This window comes from Haliaeetus leucocephalus, unplaced genomic scaffold, assembly GCF_000737465.1.
Source record: "Haliaeetus leucocephalus isolate CR32 unplaced genomic scaffold, Haliaeetus_leucocephalus-4.0 Scaffold526, whole genome shotgun sequence".
Taxonomy (NCBI): domain Eukaryota; kingdom Metazoa; phylum Chordata; class Aves; order Accipitriformes; family Accipitridae; genus Haliaeetus; species Haliaeetus leucocephalus.
Genome location: NW_010972962.1, coordinates 5268723 through 5289125, shown reverse-complemented (window position 1 = coordinate 5289125; position 20403 = coordinate 5268723). Strand labels below are relative to the sequence as shown.

General features: G+C 37.5%; 1 protein-coding gene across 1 annotated transcript in view; it reads left to right on the top strand.

Annotated features, from left to right (window-relative positions):
• Positions 1–1259: 1259 nt before the first annotated feature.
• THADA (thyroid adenoma associated) overlaps positions 1260–20403 on the top strand; it is a 168985-nt gene continuing 149841 nt past the window's right edge. Inside the window, 21 exon segments of the mRNA XM_010576464.1 lie at positions 1260–1350; positions 2784–2878; positions 3299–3429; positions 4198–4346; positions 4504–4536; positions 5359–5411; positions 6372–6558; positions 7217–7311; positions 7609–7829; positions 8803–9494; positions 10145–10296; positions 10436–10591; positions 11757–11879; positions 12828–12951; positions 14411–14559; positions 16031–16241; positions 17644–17779; position 17869; positions 18157–18292; positions 18721–18879; positions 20044–20201. Coding sequence (XP_010574766.1) covers positions 1275–1350; positions 2784–2878; positions 3299–3429; positions 4198–4346; positions 4504–4536; positions 5359–5411; positions 6372–6558; positions 7217–7311; positions 7609–7829; positions 8803–9494; positions 10145–10296; positions 10436–10591; positions 11757–11879; positions 12828–12951; positions 14411–14559; positions 16031–16241; positions 17644–17779; position 17869; positions 18157–18292; positions 18721–18879; positions 20044–20201 — 3237 coding nt within the window. The 5' untranslated portion in view covers positions 1260–1274.

Below are 20403 nucleotides of genomic sequence, written 5' to 3'. Positions count from 1 at the left end.
GGCCCGGCAGCGCGCCTGGGAGCTGCTGTGGGGCGCGGGGTCGTTGGGACCGTCTCGGTCGGTCGGTGAGAGAGAGCGGGATGGCCCCGCACGGCAGCGGGGCCCGGCTGCACGTTCCTCTGAGGCGCCGTAAGTCGGGCTCTTGTCTTCCTAAGGCCGCCCCGCGGTTGTCAGGGCTGTCGTGTTGGTTACCCCGCCTGGGCGCCGGCCCCGCTGGTCAGTGCCGTCGCGTGGTGCCTGCTGCCTGGGGGGAAAGGCTGAGGCTACCTGTTTTTTAGAAGAAAATGGAAGAGTTGCGCTTTCTGATCGCTATCGACTGGGACTAGGTAATAGATCGGGGGATCCTATCAGTGTATATAAACATGTGGAGGGAGGGTGCGAAGAAGATGGAGCCAGGCTCTTTTCCAGTGGTGCCCTGTGCCAGGATAGGAGGCTGGGGGCACAGACTGAAACACAGGAGGGTCCCTCTGAACATCAGGAAGCACCAGATGTGGCGTGAGGGTGCCCGAGCGCTGGCACAGGTTGTCCAGAGGGGCTGTGGAGTCTCCCTCCTTGGAAGGTTCGAAAGCCACCTGGACATGGTCTGGGGTAGCAGGCTCCAGGTGGCCCTCCTTGAGCAGAGGGTGGGACCAGATGACCTCCAGAGGTCCCTTCCAACCTCAGCTGTTCTGTGGTAACAAGCCTGTAAGTCAGTGAAACTGTGGCGCACATTAAATTGCTATTACCTTAAAGAAGAAACAACTTGCTGTGCGTAACATTCATTATAGCAAGCGCAGAACTGGTGGATATGTTTTAAACAAACAAAACTGCTTTGCTACACAGTTCTAACTTCACATTAATACAAATCGAATGAGTTTTGAAGAGTAAAACAGAGCAACAGAAGTTTTGTGGTGTTACTCCCATGCTTCTGCATAATATTTTCAAACTGTGCTCCAGGGGCGTGCCACAGACTACATAACAAGTGCAGTAAAAACTCCCAAGTGAGACAGTTTTTCATTCATCCTGCAAATTCTATTTTCTATGACTTCCATTTTGTGCCATGAAGTCTGGGTGAATTTTGGACAAAATGCTTGAAATAGTTGAAGTTGATAAAATTGAAGAGAGCTGTTAATCTTGTGGGGCACAGAAAAAGTGCACCGATAATGCAATAAGCATTATTTCAGGACAGTGAGAAGACCATTAACATAGGAAGTGTTTGTAATTATGCTTTTAAAACAACATGACCTGGTTTTGTTTTGTTTTGGTTTTGAGCAGGTATTTCTTAATCAGCTAAAATGGTTCTGAAGAAGAAGAAGGAAATTCAGGTAGATGCATTCTTTCTTGATCATCAGCAGCTTGAAAAACTTCAGAGTAAGTGGGGTGTTTTTTTCTGAACTAATGCGTAATTTCTTATTCTGTTAGTAGAATGTGTTTGTGTAGCTGCTGAAATTAATCTTTTCTTTATTTTCTTGTTAAGTTTTATTTCTGGTGGTTTTGTTTTGTGGGTTTTAGGTGTGTTTGCTCTTTTGTGGTTTGTTTTCATTTTGTAATGACAATGACTTCTTACCTTGGCAGAGTTAAAAGAATCCTTTGGAGCATTGTGTCTTTGGTTTGAAAGCTCTTTGTTTTGTTTTATCATTGGTGTGAAGGTGGTGGAAGGTCCTACTTGTGATCCCACTTGCAGGCCTGTAATTCAGTGCTACCTGAAGTACTAGCCTTAATATGTGGGATAACGCTGAATTTCAAAGAATCAGAGAATGATTGAGGTTGGAAGGGATGTCTGGAGGTCATCTTGAGTGTTTTTTCCCAGTCTTTGTATTTTCTGTAGTTAACTTGATTTAAAGATACTGTTCAAATGCTCTTTCATTTTGTGGTGTTTTTTGTGTTCGGTTTTTGGGGTTTTTTTGATATGTTAAATTTCCAGTGGTCTTTACTTAAAAAAGCCCAACAAAAACCAAAGCCCAACAAAAACCAAATGCAAGATTTATATACTAAAGTTACTGTGAGGTGCTCCTTATGTTCTAGTCAGCACTGGTGAGGCCACGCCTGGAGTGCTGCAGCCAGTTCTGGCCTCCCCAGTACAAGAGAGATACAGACATACAGGAGAGAGTCCGGCAAAGGGCCACTAAGATAATGAAGGGCTTGGAGCATCCCTCCTACGAGGAAAGGCTGAGAGGGCTGGGACTCTTCAGCCGGTGAAGAGAAGGCTCAGGGGGGTCTTATCAATGTGTAAAAAATACCTGAAGGGAGGGTGTAAAGAAGACAGAGCCAGGCTTTTTTCCATGTTGAACAGTGATGGGATGGGAGGCGTGGGCACCAATTGAAACACAGAGCTTCCCTCTGAACATCAGGAAACACTTTCTTAATGTGAGGGTGACTAAGTACTGGCACAGGTTTCCCAGGGAAGTTGGGGAGTCTCCATCCTTGGAGGTGTTCAAAAGCCGTCTGGCCATGGTCCTGGGTAGGCTGCTCCAGGTAACCCTACTTGAGCAGATGAGTTGGACCAGATGACCTCTGGAGGTCCCTTCCAACTTCAGCCATGCTGTGATTTTGTGAAACTGGTCTTCATACTGAAGATGAGGTCTACTATTATGTTACAGTGAAACTTGTATATTTTTAATTTGTTAGGAAAAAAAAAAAGGTGTTCAGGTATTGTAAGGTGGCTTAAGGGATTGTGGCACCGGTAGGTTTACTGGAACAGGTAAAAACCCTAAGAATTAAGCAGTGTTTTCTTATAAATCATGTATTGTTTATACTGCTTATTGTAATTCCTTTCTAAGAAGAGACTCTTCTTCCAAATGTAGGGTTTTCAAAGGCTGAAGAGCAAAACCTGGCATCTCTGCTTCTGCACTGTGCACAGCTGAACAATGGTATCCAGCAGATCCAGTGTATTAAAAAAGTAAGACTTCACTGTTGTTAGTGTGGGTTTTGGTAACTGACAGTGTGTCATGTGCACTGTTAATGGGAAATACAAGTCTAAAATAAACTTTATAATGTTTTAAGCATTCCTGGAAAAAGGTGGAAAACAGTTGTTACTGCTGCGCATGCATTAGGTAGAAATGTAGTTCTACTACTTAAATCAGTAAGGGCTACAGTTACTGTAAATGATGGAAGGCAAGTGATACCAAGTTTCCTATTTTGTATGTATGTATTTTTGGTATTAGAGGTGTTCTTGGAACATTATTCAACACCTGAAACTCAATGGGATATGGTAGAGGATAGTTTTGCACCATATACTTGGATGAGAGGGAATTCTGCCTCTGTTAATGATGGGGGTATGTCCAGAGTTTTTGTTGATCATGTGTTCTGGTGATTATAGATAATGCCACTGGTGGAGAAGATGGGCCAAAACTCTGCATGTGATCCCATGGTTAAAGCTTGTTTGGATATTTTGGGAGAGACATATTTTTCACTGGGTGCGAAGAATCCCTTGAAAAAGGTATTAGCAAGGTAAAAAATTGAATACTAAGCCTTTATTTTTTTTAAATGCTTTCCTTACCTAGAAGTCAGTTATTTCTTGTGCACCACAAATTGCTGCACTTTAATTACTGAAAATTTGGGTTACTAATATATGAATATGTACTGTTTTTCTTTCTTGCTTAGTTAAAAATCTTAATTATAAATAATACAATGTATCATTAGATAAATAACTTTAAAGTGAAGTATCATTTTTGACCTGTTTCATTACTGGAAAGACAACATAGCATGTAATTAGCACTTTGAACTTTAGAATCCAATATTAGAGTAGAAATTTAAAATACTTCTGTTAAAAAAAACAAAATCTGACAATGTCAGGAGAAGGCTGTTCAGAGGAATCATAACTAAACTGTGGTTTCTTATGCCTATTTTTATTGCAATTAAGTTTTTCTGTTGCAAAATTACTACTGTATTTCTTTAGTGAACTTATTACGGCCTTAACATTTTTAAGATCCAATGCTTAGCTGTCTTCATTTCTATGTCTGAAAACATTTGTTGTCCCACTGAGAGATGCAGGGCTTCCATCCTGTATGTGGTTGCATACCAGAGCTTTATGCTCCTATGACAGGTTTTCTAGCTGCAAAATTAGAACGTGCATGTTTATTTTAAAAGAGAATATGTTTTCATGCGGGAAGCAACATCTATCTATTATTGGAGTTTTAGCTGACATTGACGTTGGTCAAGTGGATATTTAACACCTCAGTATGAGCTAACTGATTGTGCTGTTTCTTACTGTTGCAGTTCACTAAATGGTCTTCCTGAACGATTTATGACGTTAGCTGTACAAAGCTTTGTATGCTGCCTTAGGGAGGAACTGAAAACCACAGACGTATATTTGTACAGAAAAGTACTGGACAACCTTGCTTCCTGTATGGAGGACTTCAGCTTAGGTACGATGACATTGAATATTTTGTCTTCTGTTTTAGCTTGCTCAACATCGATTTGCATCTTGGTGCGGCACCTAATAGTAATATTTACACTTTATCTATGTAAAATAGATAGTATTGGCTAGTATTCAGTAGTTAAAATTTGTTTTCTTTCCTCTAGGTAGAGCAAGTGTTAAGAACCTGTTTGAAGAAGGTAAAGTTCATATTTATAGTAGAATAAGTTTCACTGTAGCTTATTGGGGGGGGGAGGGTTGTATCCGAAGAAGTAACTTGAGGTAGGCATAAAGATCTATCAGATCTGATTTCCTTCTGGTTAATTTTTAATAACTAGTACCCTCGCATGGTACTTTTTTGTGAGAGACTTTCCCTTGATTTGTACCTTTAATTTCCAGGGGTCAATCTTGCTTTATTGAGCAGCCCTAGATATAAATCTGAAAAGGTACCAGTGAGCGATTCTTAGAGGGCTGGGGGAGTTGGTGCTACTTTACGTGAAGTATTCTCTGTCCTGTGCCTCATGATGAAGCTGGATGTGGTAACACTGAGCTGTTAACAGCCAGTCTTGACTATAGCAAGCCCAGGCCTGCTACAGCAAGAATTTTGTTTGGCAATAATTTTACAGAAGTCTGATCTACTGGTAATATGGGATGACTTGACGTACTGTGCCCTCAGCATGCAGGTAATGTTCACACCTTCCTGTGGGCCTTTTATTGCTGCTCTGTCTTTAGCTCTTGGTAGTTTCAGCTTGTCATTGAGGAACCAGAACAGGATTAGGCCAAGTGGTTTGGAAACTCTTGTTTTGTACCAGGTTGTTGCAAACCAGCTTGAGATTTTGCTTTAGTATCGCTTCTTTGGGTCTGCACTGAAATGTCAGTTTGTTTATGGAGTGGAAGAAACACCACTATATGGGTAACTGTTCATTGTGTCTGGGTATGATGTGTATGTGTGATTGCTTTGCTAGAATTTTTTTGTTCAATTCATCTTTTAAATAAATTCATACTGTAATTATTTTCACTAGTTTTTCAGTTTCTGCAGAAGTCGTTACTTGACATACAGGAGGAAAACAGGCAAGTGAATTCAATATGAGCTGTATTTTATCCATTTTTATTTCACTCTCGTCAGATAATCTGGTCTGGTTTGGAATATGACTTTGATAGCCATACATTGAAGAAAGATGGGAATTTAATTTTACAATGATACATATTTTAGATTAAAAAAAGCTGCTGATGCGTTTCTCTTCTTTTGTGGCCATATGATGTTATAAAATAAGAAAGGAAAGAAATAAAATTAAAGGTGGTAACATTTAAGGCACTGATACTGTGTTAGAGCTACTACTTTTGAGGGAGGCCTTTGAGTTGTGGTTTTGTACCTGAATTGTGACTGAACACTGTAATTAATAGAGAAAATTATTAAAATTCAGGTAGAGTGATAGTCTTCCTCTTTCCATTTGTGTTTAAATCAGTATTGATACTCTGTTAAGTCTGTCACAGGAGTCATCATTTAGTATCTTAACATTTTCCAGCATTGCATGAAGTGAATCTTTTTCACTGTGGTCTCTCATCATGTACCCAGAGGAGAAGGGTGCTTAATGGAGTGTATTGTACATAAAAGTTTAGGTGTTGTCTGTCTTCATGATAGAAGAAAGTCAAATCATAGAAATATGCTTTGCGCGTGGAGGGACTGCTTGAAAAATGAGAAAGAAGCAGCACTGTGTTCTGTTGGTCTTTTTGGAAGGTTTCTGGAAAAGTTCAGCTCTGCTCAGGCAGAATGAAATGAGTGAAAGTTTGTGACGGGAACCTGCAGAAACTGTAGCAGAATTTGTCATTATGTTTGTTAATTTCATTTTGAAACACTGCCCTTAAGTCTGCTTCTTGTTTTCCTATAGTTACATATCTGTTCACCTCAAACAATAAATCAGTTTTTACCTTTAATTCTATCTGAAGTTGGCAGGATGTAGTTTTCTGGTGATGATGAAGAATGGTTTAATTTCCTTTTTGTGGGCATGTCTTTTCTTCCCCCCCCCCCAGAAAGAATCATGGAAATCATGTTGTTCAGACTCAGTTGATGCATGATTTACTGATAGCCATTAAAGTTTCAATGATGCTTGTACAGAAATTACAAGAAAATATCCAGGGAAGTCTTTGGAAACACCACGAGTCTTTTGTTTGGCAAAGTATGTGTAGTTTACTGAAAAGCTCCACAAACTTCCTAATGGATGGTAAGTAGAGTAAGATTCAAAACCAGATATTTTTATTAAGCCAGTCTTGTCTTTGTAGTAAACACAACCTATATGTATAAAAACGTAGTTTAGCTTGAATGGATTGAACTGCTGAGATAAATGGGAGTGGGAGCAGTAGTAGGTCTTTTGGCAAGCAATGATTTGTAGATCGTAATTTTGGAGTGTACAGCTTAACTTTTCCTGCTATAAAAAAGCAGGTAAATGCTATTACTAATAATTTAGGAAGTAATACAAATACTTTTGAGACTCACCAAATGTCTGTGCCTACCAAAAATTTATATATCTGTATGAATTATGCTGTCAGAACTATTTGTTGGTGCACTACAACTAATTGTGTTTACTTCTACTGTACAAAAATATCTGTATAAGAACTTAATATAAATGTCAATAGGCTTTGCCACAGTCCTCCTTGTCTTACTGGGCAGTTCTATATTTTCTATCTGTTAAAAGGTGTTAATAGTTTTCTATTACACTAGAGTATAAATTTGTTAAATACTTGCTATCCAGGGGGACACTACAGATTTGTGATATACAAGTAGTCTAGGAAAATTCAATGCCATCTTTATAATTTTGATACGTAGTTGTAGCACGCAATGTTTTCTGCACTCTAATGTAAAATTCTTTCTCTGCCGTATAGCAGCACTCCTGCAAACTGTTCAGACTACCTCAGGACTGGCCGTTATTCTGTTCACTAAAACTATGTATGAGCCAGCTGAAGAATTACCTTCCTTGGTAAGTGTATTTCTTCCCTAAGACTGTGAAATGTCAGTGTCGTTAATCAGTGCTACGGGTGGTGTTCAGAGGCTTTGCTGGTACGGATAGCAGGACTTGCCAACCTCTGTATCAGTCTTTAATTGGAGTGCAAATCCTTTATTCTCTCCTTGCTGTATGAAATAAGAGTAGGGTTTTGAATTTGAGAACAACAATGTACAAGAAATCTCTTCAGATCTTCTGAGATTCTCAGTTATGCATAAAATAGCTTTTCCTCTGTGCTGAGATCCTGTAATGGGTGTTACTTTGCTATTATAGGTCAGTGACTTGCTTCTTGGGTCAATAAAACACACAGATGTGCCAGCGTGGTTTGTGAGTAACTGTGGGACTCTGTGTATGGAAGAATGCCCTGACTCAGTCCTTCTCTTTCTTTGCCATGGAGCACTGGCTATGCTGGAATGGAAGAATGGCAGCATGGGTGAAAATGGAGAGAAACTGCTATTGGATATTGCATCAGTCTTGTTGTCTTTGAGTTCAGAGTAAGCCTGTTTTTTGATTTGTATTGTTTCATGTTTGGGAGGAGGGTGTTGATCTTTTTACTTGTATTTTTGCGTGGCTCATGATCCTGGTGGAGTATCCCTTTGATGTTTTCAGTGTAATGATACTAGTTTCTCCCACAGATTGTGTCATCTCTTTAATATATTCAGAAAACTATGTCTTGATATTGTGTAGACAGTTTTAAGTTACAATTTTCTTTTGCATGCTGAAATGAAATTTTGTTTTTCCAACATAAGTGGGATTAGTTTACCAACTACCTGATGGTAAGGTATAGCAGAATCAGTTGTTATGTAGACAGATAAACTTTAGTTTCAGGACATTGCCTCCTGTGCTTTTAAAAGTACAGAAGAAAACAAAGTGTGCCAGTGAGTGGAATACTTGGAAGTAAGATGAGTTTAATTTTTTTTCTGGCTGCAAGCATTGACTGCTTGCATCTAACGGACTACCAGCACTCTTGGATAGGGGATTAAAACATGTATCCAGTTCCACCTTTGTTCCTGCCTTGGAGGTCAGTTTTGTGGTGTTGTTTTTGCACATATGGTACTCGGTTTTTATGGTTTTATATGGCAATGAAAAATTTTCCTTCTATTTTCAAGAAGCATGCAGTAACATAGTGCTGCTCACATATTAGCATGTGGATATTAATTTTTATTTTTGTTTTTAAAATAGCAAGTGTAGTGGTTTGTCAGGTTTCTTTTCCCCATATTTAGGGGTTTTAGCTGTGACCAGTTAACAGCATGTCAGGTAACTAAGCATACACTTTGCAACATCAAATTCATCACCTCCTTTTTGTGTTGGTTCCTTTTTGTCAATGAATGGTTAGTCTCTCCTTACCTGTTTTAGTGTGAGATAAACTAATGTGATGAATAATTATTTTGAAATAAAAAAAAAATCTTTTGAAAAAATTGACAAATGGAAATAATGAACTTTCTTTTTGTGTCTTCTTTTTAACAGGTTAAAAGAATCCAGTATGGCAACGTCTTTGTCTAGAATCCTTGCTATTTGGACTAATTCAGCGCAGGCTGCCCTTGTTTCAGGGTCCCCAAGTCTAAAAATCAAACTTAATGGGAACTCGGACGTAATTGGGAAGCTGCTGGAATACATTTATACACACTGGGAACATCCTCTGGATGCTGTTAGACACCAAACCAAATTAATATTCAAGAATCTTCTTCAGATACACCGAATGACCATTACTGGATCCAATGAAAAATCAGACCCATTCTTTGCAAGGCTAATAAAGCATTTGCTAAGCTTGGAGTGGCATGTAAAAGGGAAATATGCTTCTCTTGGCTGTCTTGTGGAGTGTGTGGGCACTGAAAATATACTACAGTTGGACAGAACAATTCCAGTACAAATTTTGGACGTGATGAATGATCAGTCTCTTGCACCCTATGCTAGTGATCTTTTGGAAACCATGTTTACCAATCATAAAGCCCATTTTACTTTGAGTTTTCAAGAAAGCACCTGGATTGACCAGTGGCATGACATCTGGGTTTCTCCTCTTCTAGTAATACTGTGTGAAGGGAACCATGACCAAACTACTTATATAATAGATTACTATTTACCAAAATTGCTCAAATGTAGCCCTGACAGTCTGAGCTACATGATTAGAATTCTTCAGGCTTCTGCAGATGCTAATCTAGGTAAGAAAATAAATATCGTATTTGTAATTATGATTGTTTTTTTTAAAAAAATCTCAGAAATGTAATTTCTGATCTGTTATAATTAATTTGGGAGAAAAATTCCAGATGGCTATTATTGATGTTAGTATTTCAAGGTGGAATGCATAATAATCATAAGGGTGTCTTCATGCCATGAGCAAAATAATTAGTATTCTAACTGTGGGTGCCTTACTGTTCTCTTTACGTGCCAAACTTTGTTACATACCAGTATTTTTTTTTCTATGATTTTTCTATTCTGCTGTTATTTCTTACACAGTTGTGTCTAGTAACAGGGCTTTACAGATTAATTTTTGTTGCAAATATGTGGGTACAGGATTTATGATTCTCTTGTAGTTTTGGACATAATTTAGTGTAATTCTAAAATAAGGGGTTGTGAGGTCTTACAGGGTCCTTTTTTTCATATGATGTGTTTAAGACAAAGCTTTTTGGGAACTAGGTGATTTAGAACTAGTTTAATCTATGACAGACACTGTTGTTTGGGGTTTAATGGGTAAAAAATCAAGGGGGGGTAGGGATCATGTGTTGGAAGTTTTGGGAGTTTCTGACAAGCATCGCAATTAGCACATTGTGTTAATCGAACTATAATTCTTACTGCTTTTCATTTTCTTTAGGCTCTCGCAGTACTAGAGGAGCTCTTGGAGCATTAATGGCATGCCTAAGAACAGCCAGGGCTCACGGACACCTGGAACTTTCAACTATGATGAGCAATGGTCTTGTATCCACTGAGTGTATAAAACAGGGTCTAGTTCATCAGCACAATCAGGTAAAGTGACAACTTTTTTTTGTGTCTTTAAATTAGAAGAATTGCTTCAATGCTAAATACTGTCAGCATTGTTTTAAAACAAAGGTATCATTGTAGGTGCCTGTAACTCTTTAGTTTTTAACATCTAAATATCTTTCAGGTTTGCATTGATGCTTTAGGTTTGCTTTGTGAAACCCATCGTAGCACGGAAATTGTGTCTATGGAAGAAATGCAATTAATTCAATTTTTTATGATGTACAACTTGAACAGCCAGTCTCCTTCAGTAAGGCAACAGATAGGCTCTTTACTCAGAAAGGTAATTTCAAACTATAAACAGTGTCTAATGTGCCTATTACGTTAGTCATTTAGCATTTTAAAAAAAAATATCTGCTAAGTGTTATGAAGTTGCTCATCTGAAAGAGTAGAAGTTCTAAGACCAGGACTGTGTTGTATGTATTACCCAACTGAATGGTGGTAAGTCATCGCAGGCAAGGATGGCTTAAACAAAAAAATTAAGTGATAGGCACAGTATCTTGATAGGAATGGTAGTGAGTGTTACTTAAGCCGTTAGCATATGCATACTTTACCAATAGCAAAGCAGTGTACCTTGTGTGGCCTTTGTTGTGGACTAAAAGTGTGCTTATGTAGACTTACCAGACCTCAGGCAAATTCACAGTCACTTGATCAGCCTCAGCCACCTGACTTGGAAGACAAGGTGGAAGAATATTAAAGGAACAGCATGACATGTGGCTGTGCTGTTACAGTCTGCAGGGATTGAGTGTGTCGACATTGTGGAAGTTGCCAAGGTCACATGTCAATCATGGTAGAAGGATACAGATAAAATGAGGAAACCATGTATGTACAAGGAATGTTTTGGAAGATGTTAATGGCAAAAGAAAGCAGTGTGGAACAAGAAAATAATTAATTTGAGACGGGGGAAAAATGACGGAATAGGTTTGGCAGAAACAAAAGAGAAGTCCATCTCTTTCCATACTTGCCTGGTGCAGACTGAGGAATGAGATGGAAAAATTGTGTTAGAGGGAGTGTAATAAGAAAGGAAATAATACTAGTGGGTAATAAAAGAGCTGGGGGAAGCACTCCTTAGGTGAGTCAAACTCTGTGAGAGTCACTGAAGCTATAAGAATTATATGCATTAATTGAGCTTTTTTTTTAATAGAGGAATATATGTCCCACAGAAAATGGGGAGGTGGGAGGAGAAGACTAGGCATGAATTTGAGGAAGATGGAAGAAGGTGTTGGATATGCAGAGGGAGGGGGGAAAAGGTTGGTCACAAGAGAGATGCGGAGCAAAAAACTTGGTTTTGGAGTGGAGGAAGAAGGATCTGTCCTGCATTATACTGCATGCAAACTTTTCAAAAATTGCAAGCAATATGATCTGGAAGATAAGCTGAAAATCCCCCTTTCCCTTGTTTAACTGTCAATGATTCTTGCCTTACCTATGTTTTACTTTTGTTTTAAAAGTTATTTTGTAGGATACAAGAAAGTTCCCAGGTGCTTTATAAATTGGAGCAAAATAAAACCAAGCAAGAGTTACTTGAAAACTCAACTAAAAGGCATCCTTTGGGGATTTTGCAGCAATATAAAGTAAGTTAGACTGCTAGAGATACAGATGCAAAAGGTGGGATAGCATTTCTTGAAGATAGTTCATTGTTCTGGAGAACACCTCTGGCTAGGTTAGGCTGTGTCTGTACTAGGAGATAGTGCTCTGCAGAAGGAAGAAACTTGTAAAGCGAAACAGTGCTGAGGACCTTGTCCACTCTGTATGCACTTATGCAAGTTAATTTTGACTAAATGGTACTGTAGTCTCATGAATTGAGTGCCCATTAGTATTTAGAGGGTATCTCTAAGGTTAATTTTGTCCAAAAGCAATAAAGGTTATTTTCTGAGGGATTGCCCCATGGTGTGAACTGAAACAGCAGTAAATGGGGAATGACTGGAGATATACCCCCAGTCCAAACTAAAATTTTCAAGTGAATGTCCTGTCAGCTGCTGGCAGTTTAGTAGCAAATTTTAAATGATGTGCATTACTGGGGCTTGAAATGGAGATCTGTTGAGCTTCAGCCTTTTTCTAGCTCTCCAGAATGATCAGTGAGAGAATGAATGACAGAGCTTCAGCACAAAGACTTCTGTATAAAAACTTCTTTTGTATTTGTCCTTTTTTCCTATTTGAAGGCTCAAATAATCGGTTTCTTGTGATAAACTGTTTCTTGTCATGTGTTCTGCTTTTCTTGTTCAAGTAATTTTCAAGGTTTTGATACAATGGCCATATTTTTGTGGGAGTGGGGAAGGGAAACTTAAAAAAAAAAAAAAAAAAAAAAAAAAGAAAAAAAGTTTGTCCAGCCATCACTGTACTCTAGGAAACAAGAAATTTGTCAGTACTACAAAGGCAGGCCTCCCGTTCTTCCAAAATTAACTGTAACGTCATAATTTTTTGGGTAACATGTAAAACAGAATGTCCTGAGTTCAGTTACTTAGGCTTTTATTTGTAGGACAGCAAGTAAACTGTCTTAAAATTTTTCTTGTGATTTTCAGGATTTCATGTCATCTGTATGTGACAGACTTTTTGAGGTACTGTTTCCCGGTTCATCACACCCAACCAGATTTTCTGCACTAACTATTTTAGGATCAGTAGCAGAAACGTTTTCTGTTCCAAAAGGTGAGAAGCCTAATTTATAGGCTGTAGGAATGGGAAGTTTTGAAGATTCTTTTATGTCAGCTATTCAATTTCTGTCAAAGTAAAACAGTATTCTTAGTCCTTAATTTCTGTGGCATTTCGTGTGTCACTTTCATTTTACCTGAAGGAAGCATAATAATTTTTATTGGAAAATGGAATATTGAAGTAAATGCAGATATTTATGGCCTGTTGAATATCTTCCATAAACTGGGATTTTCCTGCATAGCCTGGTTTTTAGCAAGGTTTTTCAATGAATTTTTGTTGCTATGAAGAAAACTTTTGGACAAGATTCAATATATTTGATAACTTTACCCCCTTTTCCTGTTCTAACGTCTTGATAATATGCAATTCAAAATGTTGAGACCACAAAAATTCTTTATTGAAAAGGCTTGCATATTGTCATGTTATTATTATACTAAATGAGGAACAATTTAATTGGACAGTTTATGATTTTTGTGCTGCTGGTATTTTAAATTTTCTTCACAATGTTATGACAACCCCAGTTCAAGAAGTATTAGTTAGAGCCTTGGAGTATTGATGGTCTTGCTAAATCTTGTCTCTGGATCATATAGCCAACATAAAAGTATGTTTTCAGTCTTAAATTGTAAATTTTTTTTTTTTTTAAAGAAATGAGACATACAGGATAAAAGTTGATTTTGAGGAAGAAGGAAAAATGCCTTCTTGGTAGATCTCTTCTCAAAACCCCTGATAAATCATGAACATGTTAATTTTGTTGTTATGAGTCTGTAGTATGTTGTTGCTGCTTTTTTTTTAAATTATTTTTTTTTTAAGAGAAAGTTGTATTGAGAGTTGTTTATGATAGCAGCTTTAGGATTTCAGAAGCCTGACGTTACTTCTGTAAAGGATACTTGGCTGCTGTTGTGTTTTGTGCTGGAATGTGGTGCACTTGTTTACATCTTAAAACTTCTGGCTTCTTACAGCATTAGGTCAGTCGCCATAAATCATGACTGCTTTAAATCTAAATCAAAAGCAAAAAATTGTAATGGCTTCCATTTTAGGGGATTATTCCTATGACAAAAAGAACCCCAAAAACCAAACCCCAAAACATACTGAAGTTTTAAACCTTTTTTGAGAGGAATTATTTTCTAATATTATATACTTCCAGGAAAAGAATTTTTAAACAAAGCTGAAGTAAAGTTTATTTTCAATGCTGAATTTGATGTGAAGAAATGGGATTCTGTTTTTGGCAATAAGTTACTTTCTGTGTTATTGAGAATCATTTTTGGGATATGGTAACCTCTTTTTCCAACAATAAACATGACATTTTAAGACCTAGTAAGAGAAGTAATATTAAAATAATGCTTTAACTAAAATTTTATTTCGATGCTTCTTTTAGTATAGCTAAGTGAAATGTGAATACAGCGCTTATTCTGGAAAGAATTACAGCAAAACTATGTAAGGCATTGATTTCTTTGAACAGGCCGGGCACAAGTTTTTCAGTTGGATCAGGAGATTGATTCTACTCGTGTCCGGACTTTGATCCAGTGTTTTGCCAGTACTTTTGAGGAAGTAAAAGTTCTAGCGTTTGGACTTTTGATGAAACTACGTGATGTTGCATTTAATTTACAGGTATGTAATTAAAAATAGTTTAAGGGGAATAATTCCATGTAAGATGAATATTCTATATTATACCAGGTACTTGGGTTAGGTACAAAGCATAATTCCGGAAAATAAGAAGTTGGTCTGCATTGCCTGCAGTAGTGTTCATTGCTAGCATCTTCTATATATTTTTACACAGCTTCTGCCCTGTTGTGTTTTAACCCCAGCTGGCAACTACGCACCATGCAGCTGCTCGCTCACTCCACTCCTGCCCAGTGGGATGGGGGAGAAAATTTGGGATTAAAAAAAAAAAAAAAAAGGGAAAAACTCATGTGTTGAGATAGGAACAGTTTAATAGGACAGAAAGGAAGAAACTAATAATGACAACAATAATAAAATGACACTAATAATAAAAGGATTGGAATATACAAAACAAGTGATGCACAATGCAATTGCTCACCACTTGCCGACTGATGCCCAGTTAGTTCCTGAGCAGTGATCCCCCCAGGCCAAGTCCCCCCAGTTTATATGCTGGGCATGATGTCACATGGTATGGAATTCCCCTTTGGGCAGTTTGGGTCAGCTGCCCTGTCTGTGTCCCCTCCCAGCTTCTTTTGCCCCTTTAGCCTTCTTGCTGGCTGGGCAGGAGAAGCTGAAAAATCCTTGACTTAGTCTAAACACTGCTTAGCAACAACTGAAAATATCAGTGTGTTAGCAACATTGTTCTCATACTGAACTCAAAACATAGCGCTGTACCAGCTACTAGGAAGACAATTAACTCTATCCCAGCCAAAACCAGGACATGCCCTTACCCAAGCAGGCTTGTTTCACTAATGGATGAAGGAGTCGGGAAGTTCATTGGATATGACTATGAACTATCAGGGAATTAGTTAATGCAAGCTGCTTGCTTAGCTGTGGCTTCCCTTTGTAAATGATAGAGGCATTTTGACTTGGTTACTCTTGTATTTTAAGAAATTTAGTTCTGTTTTTCTTTTCCTTTCTGATTGGTCTCAGATTTCGTTATCTGACTGTCTTTTTTGATTTCTCCCAAATTTTGCCCTTTGACTCAATACTGATTTTTGTGTTGTATTACTTCGTAAAAAGTTACTTTTAAATTCATAAGTACTGGTGAACAAATATTGCTTCCTGATAAACTATGCTTCTCTGTGATGTCTATTTGCAGATAAAACACAGTATTTTGGAAAAAAAAACCCAAACCAAAACCTCACCATTCTCCTGGGAAGTGCAGTGTGTTTGAATACTGCTTTATAAATGACTGTCCCCATCCTCAGTGTGTATGTAATTGTATCTTTGCTAAATACATACACATGCATGTTTTGAGTGTAAGGTTATCAGTGTACAAAAAGTGTTTCCTACGAAATGTCTACCAGCTAACTTACTGAAAAGCAAGTTCTTACATTCCAGGGTGCTAAGTAGCTTGCTTAAATCAATATGTAAACTCAATAAAATGAGCAATACTGGTTGGTTTTTTTTTTTTCAGGATTCTGAAAATCTAGATCTCCTATTCCAAGCAGCAATGGATCTTAGCACAAGTACCAAGCCATACGATTGTGTCACTGCTTCATATTTGTTGAACTTTTTAGTACATCATAAAGGACTGCAACATATTTGTTTAGGAAAATGGCTTGAGCATAACCCCCAGATGGATGAAAACACATCAGTAAGCACAGTGGAGAAGAACACTTTAGCAGGTAAGCTTTTGGGGAAATGAACCCCCATGGTTTTTATGTTTATTTGAAACCTTACTGCTTTTCCTTAAGGCTTTTGGTAGGAGGCATAATGAGTAAGAGATGCTTATTTCTAATAGGATTTTAAGTATATTTTGTTTTGCTGTTAAGAAGCCAGGTGCCTTAGTAAGATCTTAATCTAGTCCTGTTCATGTTGAGGCTATTGAATATTCTTAGAAGATGGCTTTTGTTATTATTTTGATGAGAGGAAAAGTGACATTGAGGCCCTGGTAGCTAGCCTGATGAAGCTGTGCACATAAAGTGCAGGAAAGGAACCTCTGCTTCATCTAAGAGCTTGCTCACCCAGAGCGAAGGCAGCTGTAGTTGGTCTGTGTCATGTTCCAGTACTTGGTATTTTCAGCGCTGCCCCTTGGAGCTCTGTCCACTTGGAACCATTTCTGAGTGGTTTGTAGTCCGGCACATACATTTCTGTGGTAATTAGGCTTTGTTCGCATGTGGAATATTTTTCTTTGGTTTGTGCCTCTGGATGAAAGCTGAGAGACTCTAGATCTGGTGGATTTGGCAAATTTGTTTAACAGGCTTCCTCCGCCTTTTGTAATCTGCCATAAATCCAAAATCTTTAAATTAATTATTTGTAATAAAGCATTGGATGCAATCTGTAGTAAAATAACTATTGTATACTTTTTTGTGCCATTATTGGCTTCTCTACGGATACCTATTAATACTTTCTTCATATACAGTGAAATGACGATTTCGAGATATGGTTGTGGTTGCCATAAATGAAGCAAATGGATGGGTAACCTCATGTCTCATTGTTACAGAGCATCTCCTGTTGTTAGTTATCTGTAGTTCATTATTTGGGTCTGTAATTCATTCTGATTCTGACATTGAGATGCCACGTGGTATAAATACAAATAAAATAGGCACATGTACCCTTGAAAATTGCGTGGGTTCTTTAGTGGCTAATGTAAGATTCAAATATTTAACTGTAGATTTCAGATCTTTAATATTCTGCTGAACCATTTGTTGTGTTAACCTGGTTCTAAGGGTGAAGTCTGACTTTTGGTATGTGGTAGGTAACTTCTTTTGACTTCATGATGAGCTGTGGGATTGTCCCTGAGAACAGGATCTGGGCTGTGCTTTTTGCAGCTGCTCTTTCATTGGGACAGACAGACTAAATTGACTATAACAGATACTGCTGGAGTTTAGATAGGTGAAAATCAACAATAACTTTATTTAAATGACAAAAGAGTGAAAAGTGTAAACAAGGAAATTGCTGTGCATTTTCCATTGAATTGTTGTGTAAACAGGCTTTATTCCTATTTCTTTAAAGCAGATTTGTTGCTTAGAAAATACAATATATGTTTGTATGTATAATGCAGATCTGTACTTCTTAAAATTTTAGTTATCAAGCTTTTGTTGGTGAATGTTGAAGAAGAAATATTTCAAGCTAAGAAGTCTCTACTTCAAGCAGCAGCATCATTCCCAATGTATGGGAGAGTGCATTGTATAACTGGTGCTTTGCAGCAATTACCTTTTAAGTAAGTAAAACATACTGCTAAATAGTAAGTCATAGCTCCATATTTAAGCACAGTGGAAGAACTGCTCAGGAGAACATAAAAGCATACAGTGTTATTTGTAATGAAATCCAGTACCTGTGGCTTTTAGAACTCTTACTGGCTGCTGCACTGTTTAGCTAGCTGTTGGGTACTTCCTTTGTATGTATTAAACTCAGTCTTAGAACTTTTCAAACTGTACCCTATTTACACTTATCATAAATACTGTTGTGAAAGTGTTTGTAATTCAGTTCTTTTTTTTAAATATAAAATTATTTTAAATCGTTGTTGTGTTGTGTTTTGTTAGTGATTTTGTTGGGATTTTTGTGTTTTTGTTTTTGTTTTTGTTTTTTTTTTTTAAGTAACTTACATTGGTTGCTGAATGGAAGGAAATGGTTGCCAGGCTCATTCTGATGTCGTACAAACTCTCTGCTGTAGTATCACCAGTAGTGCAGAGCTCATCACCAGAGGGTCTTATTCCAATGGATAGTGATTCAGGTAAACAAACAAAACCCCAAAAGAATTCTGTTAAAATCTAAAGCTCCTGAAGTTGTTTGTCTCACAGCGATTTAGAGCTAGAGCTAGCATCCTCCCTTTCAATTTCTCATTTTATGTCATAATCTTAAACCAGTCTTGAATTCTGATATAGGTTGTCTTGACTTCTGCACTAAAAACACCCTATTTGCAGATAGTGGTGTTGCATCTGTTTCAAAACTGATGACTGTAAAGTCCAGTTTTCTTTCTTTCTTTATCCTTGTAATCACTATAGTTTTATATTTGTTTTTTTTAGTGCTAATAGCTTTCTTTTGTAGTACATACCCAAAATGAATTACATTTGTATAAAGAATTGGAAGTTAAAAGAAAAAAACAAACAAAAAAACTAAACAAAAAAACTATGTTAAATATTTCTCTTGTTTAATGTGTAGAAAGTGCAGGTCGTCTGCAGATGATTCTGCATGAGATACAACCACAGGACACGAATGATTATTTTATTCAAGCAAAAATTTTGAAAGAACACTGCAAAGTAGAGTCTGAAAAGCTGGCTGACCACAGGCCAATGGATAATACTTGCACAGAGATGAGAGGTAAATCCAATGCTGTATTAGTAATTAAATCAAGATATTCTTTATAGAGCAGACATTTTACATGGGTGATCAAAATTGGAAGTTACTTGCTCTGTGTAATGTTTCAGTTCTACAATAAATCTGTCAGAAGCTATTTTTTTGTGGACATGGTTTTAAAGACTAATTCACTGTGTTTCTGGAAGATTGTGGTTAATATCTCTTAGAGCACAAGTGAAAATGAGTTGTCTTGATATTGGACTAGGCTCTATTGCCTTAACTGCACTGGCCAGGTAACCTTTAACACCTTTTCTGTCAAGCAACGCTTTTAATGCATTCCTTGTTGAAAGGTGTTAGTGTGATTTCCCTCTCCAGTGTACACAAGACTAGTGGGGAGTATGTTAATGCAGTAAAACTTGTTGCATGAAATTACATAAGCAGAAGCTTCTGTTTGAAAGATTCCAGTGGTAAAATGTTAGATAGTATTTGTCTACTTTAATGAATAGCAGCTATGAAATTGAGCCTAATAGTGATAAAGAAATTGTAAACTTTTACATATTTAGCGTATGCCAGAATAAATTTACAGAATACCTGTACACTTTTAAATTTTATAGTTTGTGCAAGATTTTTAAGTTTTAAATATTTGAACTTCCTTTACTCACGTTTTTTCGTATGTTTAAAATTGTTTTGTTTGGGCCATATGTTTTGTTTCATGAGAAGTCTGCAAATATGTTAAAGTGGCATAGTGGCCACCAGATGGTGATATTGCATCAGAAATGTGATGCCTTTGCCAGGTCTCTTACTATGGGAGCACCTGGGTTAAAAACCAAGTAACATACAGTGAGTGATGGATTGATGATTGACGTGGAGTTTGTTGGAGCCTGGCTCCAAAGTTGTAGGTGTTTGTATAGTTCAGTGTGCAGGTGAATACCGATTGTGACCAAAAGATCTCTGCTCTTTAAAACAGCAGTTGCTGCCTTTTCCAAGTGGAGTAAAGTACAGTGAGTGTTCAGGAATGGAAGCAATTAGGGTCAGCAAAACTGAATTATCTTTTGGGTTAGCAAGTTCAGAATTTTTTTTCATAGTTGTGTTTTTGTAAGAAGATCAGGCTAACTTAAGTTTAAGTTAAAAGTTTATGTCTGAGAACCTTGAGTTACACTATTACATTTGTTGATTTTTATTTTTAAGGTAAAGAAAGGCAAACATGTGATGTCACAGCTCAAATGGTTCTTGTATGTTGCTGGAGAAGCATGAAGGAAGTATCTCTTCTCTTAGGGACACTGTGTAAACTTTTGCCTTCACACGCTACATCTGAACCTTCAGATGGGTTAATTGCTGTAGAACAGGTAGGGAAGTGAATTTTGTAATAAAACCTTCACTTTCTTTTGTGGTGGGAGGGGAGGGAAGGCAGTTTCCAGAAATTTTTTTCTTAAATGTACATTCTGAATGGGAGAAGTTATTTTTATTGCCGTGTTCTTCCCATGGTTTTCTTGTTTTATTATACTTGGTTAACAGTCTACTTTTTGATGAAGTGGTATTCAGAAGGCA